Source organism: Pteropus vampyrus, unplaced genomic scaffold, assembly GCF_000151845.1.
Source record: "Pteropus vampyrus isolate Shadow unplaced genomic scaffold, Pvam_2.0 Scaffold54, whole genome shotgun sequence".
NCBI classification, from domain to species: Eukaryota; Metazoa; Chordata; class Mammalia; order Chiroptera; family Pteropodidae; genus Pteropus; species Pteropus vampyrus.
This window is the reverse complement of record NW_011888835.1, coordinates 7,969,401-7,973,849: the sequence shown is the minus strand read 5'-3', so window position 1 is coordinate 7,973,849 and position 4,449 is coordinate 7,969,401. Positions and strand designations below refer to the sequence as shown.

The following is a 4,449-nucleotide window of genomic DNA, read 5'->3' as shown; positions in this document are numbered from 1 at the left end:
GGAAAAATAATGCTATCTCTTCGGTTAGTTACAGTCTTGGGAGAGTTCATCGTGAGAAATACGTGAGGAGTCAGGAGTATTTCAGAATGTGGCGATAGCGACAGGGTCATTTAAAATGCCAGAAGAAATAAATAAATGAGAAAGGCAGGGAAAGTTATTAGGTTTATAAATTATAAAACCTTTCTTGTTTTTCTAAAAAAAGTAAAGTCGTGAGGTTGACGACATTGAATAATTACATTGTAAAACCTTAAAATCTTAAAGCTGGGAGAAACTCTTTTATGGTTCTGTTTCATTTTTACCGGATAAAATACATTTGGTTTCTTTTTTATAAACCATGTTTTTGTGAGGGAAGGAAAATGAACATGAGCTGTTATTGGCCACAGCAACATGAGAAACCCTCATGTTAGCAGAGGAAACCACGTGAAAGTGTCTGTGTGTTAGGGGAGGGACCGATAAGGGGGTGGAGAAAAGAAGGATGATGTTACAAGCCTCTTATGCTCAGAGCTGTGATTTGTGAACAAACTGTGATGAAATCAAGCTTTGGACAAATCAGAGGAGCCTGTCAACCTCCCAGGTGGGATTACTTGTAGTTAATAGACTGAGCTCAGAGCCCCAAAAAGCAGTGCATTCAGTGTAGGCAAAGAGAACACACTGCAAAAGGCTTTCCAAGAAACCCTCTGCCATGGCGGGGAGCAGCCCGTTCCAGCCGAGTCAGGTAGGAGAGGGATGGATGGCAGGGGAAAGACTTGACCTTCAGAACCAGTTCCTGATTTTGAATTTTTCTTTTTTTTGCTTTAAGAATTAAGACAGTTCTTTATGGTGCACTTTGGGAGTTACAGGATTGGGCGGTGATGTCGAAGTCATTTGATTGCCTTCAGATAATCCGATTTACTCTTGTCTAGCTGTATGTGACAGCTTGACCTCTTTATCCCCCCAGGTAATATCCCTCTTCACTTTTGCTATTGGAGCCAATATCTGCTTAGGATTCACAGCAAATCGAATTAAGAGGGCAGAAGGATGGGATGAAGGCCCTCCTACAGGTAGGTGTAAAACCTATTTGCACTTTCAATGCTTTTAAAATATGACACACTCGGTAATCAATCTAAGCTCATCGAGAAAGTCATCTTTAAGGTAATCTTGCAGTAAAACTAGTTTAGTCCTAGATTTCTCTGGAATAAAATCAGCTTTATGTATCATTCAGGTAAGAGAACATGGTCTTCATTAGAGAACATTTATAATTGCTTCATAACTGGCTATTTAATTCTTTGGACTCTGAAATTCATATATGTTAAAATAAAATGAAAACTCGTGTTAGTAGACAAGGCTAAAATAGAAGTGGTGGGAACAGGTGCTGATTTAATACTGGAGATTTGTTGTCACGTGATACAGGATATAGTATTTCTCTCCAGAAAGTTCTGACCTAGGGAAAAAGAGGCATGGAAGTAAAAAAAGGCAGTGAACTGTCTCTATGAAACTTCAAGATTTACCGAAAATAGGAAAAACATAAAAGAGAAAAGTTACTTAAGAGCTGATAAGATGACTTGCAGCATTATTTTCTCATTCGATGCAAAGAAAGGTGACTTCTAAGAGTGTGCCCTGACTTAACTAATAGAAGCGAAGTGAAACAGTTTCTTTTTACAATACACTGTGTCACAAGCAGTGTGGGAATTCTTATGAAGGAGCTCCTTGTGCAGACGGGGGGCTTGACTGACCAGGTCTTAAGTAATGAGTTGGTTAATTTCCTGGAAATTGGAGCTGCTGATGGTTTTATAAGTAAAAATTACATATTAAGTCATGGGTACTCTAGGGGGCAATATTTTCTTGACTTTCCCTGACATCTCAGCGTGTTTGTCTACCTTCCTGTGAATTTTGTATGGCTCTGTATTTCTTGACCTGACTACTATAGGAGACTATCACCTGTCTCCGTTTCCCCAGCGTGGGTTTTTATTAACCAAACTATGATGCATGTGCTGTTGGAATGCTAAGTTTTTCTTACGTCAAGTAAGTTACTTTTGTGTCGTGCCGGAAGGTTGAAAGAAATATATTAGAGGTAGTTTAGTGAGTCGAAGTGGGGTGTGGTTGGGGTGAAAAGTGAAAAAATAAATCATAAAAATTGCACCCCCAGGGAGCCAAATGGACAAAATGAGTTGTCTTCTGTTGAAGAGAGAGGAAAAGGTCTCGCTGGGCTGGAGAATCCTGTTTTTATTTGTAACAAATGCCCTCTTCGAAGACCCCTTCTTCTTGTTCCAGACGAGTGTGACTCCCGTGGGAAATCTGACGGTACCTGCACAGACCGGAGGGGGCATCCGCCCCTTGGCATGGTCACGTGGGCAATCTGGCGGTTAGAGAGCCCGCTGCTGGTTCTTTCCAGTGTACCCTAAAAGGAACTTTTTTTATTTTGGTATTGTATTAATATATCACTCTGGCTAAAACTGATGTTAAAAGCTATTTCTTTAATGAATGTATAAAATCAAGTCACTCATGTTCAAAGTCAACTTTTTTGGAAAACAGTCACGAAGGTCTTGGACCAGTACCTTGGGATTCATATAACTTGCTGTGTGGTCTTGGACAAGTCACTTGTGTAGTCTGTTTGCTTAGCTGTACAGTGAGGGGCAGACGTGGATGATTTCTAATTTTTCTTCTGGATTAAAAAAAAAGCCCATGATTCTCTCTGTTCTGTTTCATTGCCTCTGAATTTATGTGATCTCAGCTGGAGAACTTGAAAACATAGAGCAGATTTATTAATCCTTGAATGTATTTTGTGTATAATAAATTATTTCTATACATTGTAAGAAACAGCTATAGGAGCTAATGAATTAATGTTACTTCTGGGAAAATAATATAATCTATGAATCTAAGTGACCTTCAGTGTACTACAAAATACTTGCTTCTTGAATTACTTATTTAAGTCATCAATTACTTTAGGCCTTTATAGTGTCTTCTAAAGTACTTTATTGGCGAAGTGTTATCTATGTGAAGCTTAATCATGGGATACAATGCTATTTAGGTCTGAGGTTTAGGATTTTGGTATGCCGGTATGCCTTTTGTTCTTAGTTTTTCTGTTGATGTGGCTTTGCCTGCGGTTTCGGGTCTGTGGTTGATTTCTCCGAAGTAAAGACCAGAGATGTGCTTTGGACACTGGGTGAGAGCACAGTGCACAGGTTAAGCACTTTTATCTCATTAAATGTAATATGTGCCTAGAAAAAGGCCTCCTTCAAATAGCACACGTGATCACTTAGTCTGTCAGCAAAGGCTTCACATCAGAAAACGCTGGGTGAGCTTTCATATATACTTTAGAACAAAATCCTAGGAAGAAAGGCAGCCATGCCTGTGTTCAACACTTTTCTGTTCAGAGAAATTCTGGGAAGCTCAGTGCTTCTAGATTGTTTCACCAAATAGAAGGAACACAAAGGGTATCAATACGTAGCCAGCTTCAGACTAAACCGAGCGAGACCTCCCATTCAAAGACGTGCAGTTTCTTGTTTAATAAGTGCAGTTCCTCAGAGTTCTCAACAATAGCCGAGAACGTGCTAGGCACATGCAGCCCCTTGCTGCTGTACTGTGGACTGGGGTGTTAGTTTCAAGGCTCTGACCATGCAAACAAACTGTTATAATTAATTAACTAGCACACTTGTTAGCTGGATTTATTATTAGGACTGAGCGATCTGTTGGAAGTGATGGTGGAATAAGCTTCTTTTTACCAGATCTATAGATTTACTGGAAGATAGGAAACGAGCAGAGCTAATTATAATTCTACTGGGTAAATATAATGGGCAATAAGGTAAATAGGATGGCTGAAACAAATTTTCAAAGAAAATGTAAATAATAAGTGCAGTTTAGTTTGGCATTTTTCTTTAATACATCTGATGTAGCCAGCTTGATTCACCTTTAAGACTGCGAGAGACTTTATCTGTATACAGGTGTGTGTGCACTCATGTCCCTGTGCCTGTGTGTGTGTTTGTGGTGTTATGGCGGTCTATTTCACTGACGTTTGTGATACTCTTTCAGTGTCCAGGTGAAAATGGGCTGTCCTCTGAAATATAAGCAACTTAATACTTCAAAGACCAAGGGAAATTTATGAGCTTGCCAATATCTGACTAACAGACTTGAAAGCTCAGTTCGATTCATCATCATTTTTAGTGGCTTGAAAGTTTAAAAGTCTGTGATTATGAATGAAATTCATGAGTAAATGTGAAACAAAGAGTGTCTCTCACAACTTTATGAGCAAAGCTTTTCTTTGTGAATCACAGAGAAACCACACAATAACAATAGGAACGAGGAGGTTCAGATTCATTTGATAATTTTAGGAATCTCATTTTACAATGAAAATGAGAAGCTATTTAAAGGATGGGCTAGTAGCATTTAAGAAACTGCAAAGCTGGCAGCTGTCTCAAAAGGAACAGCACATTATGGGGCTTCATGTTAAATTTAATGTAGAAATCAGCAGGG

The 4,449-nt window shown here is 39.1% G+C and overlaps 1 protein-coding gene across 1 annotated transcript in view; it reads left to right on the top strand.

The window, feature by feature from the left end:
• The first annotated feature begins 638 nt into the window (after nucleotides 1-638).
• ENPP2 (ectonucleotide pyrophosphatase/phosphodiesterase 2) overlaps nucleotides 639-4,449 on the top strand; it is a 73,208-nt gene continuing 69,397 nt past the window's right edge. Inside the window, 2 exon segments of the mRNA XM_023530777.1 lie at nucleotides 639-715; nucleotides 938-1,040. Coding sequence (XP_023386545.1) covers nucleotides 683-715; nucleotides 938-1,040 — 136 coding nt within the window. The 5' untranslated portion in view covers nucleotides 639-682.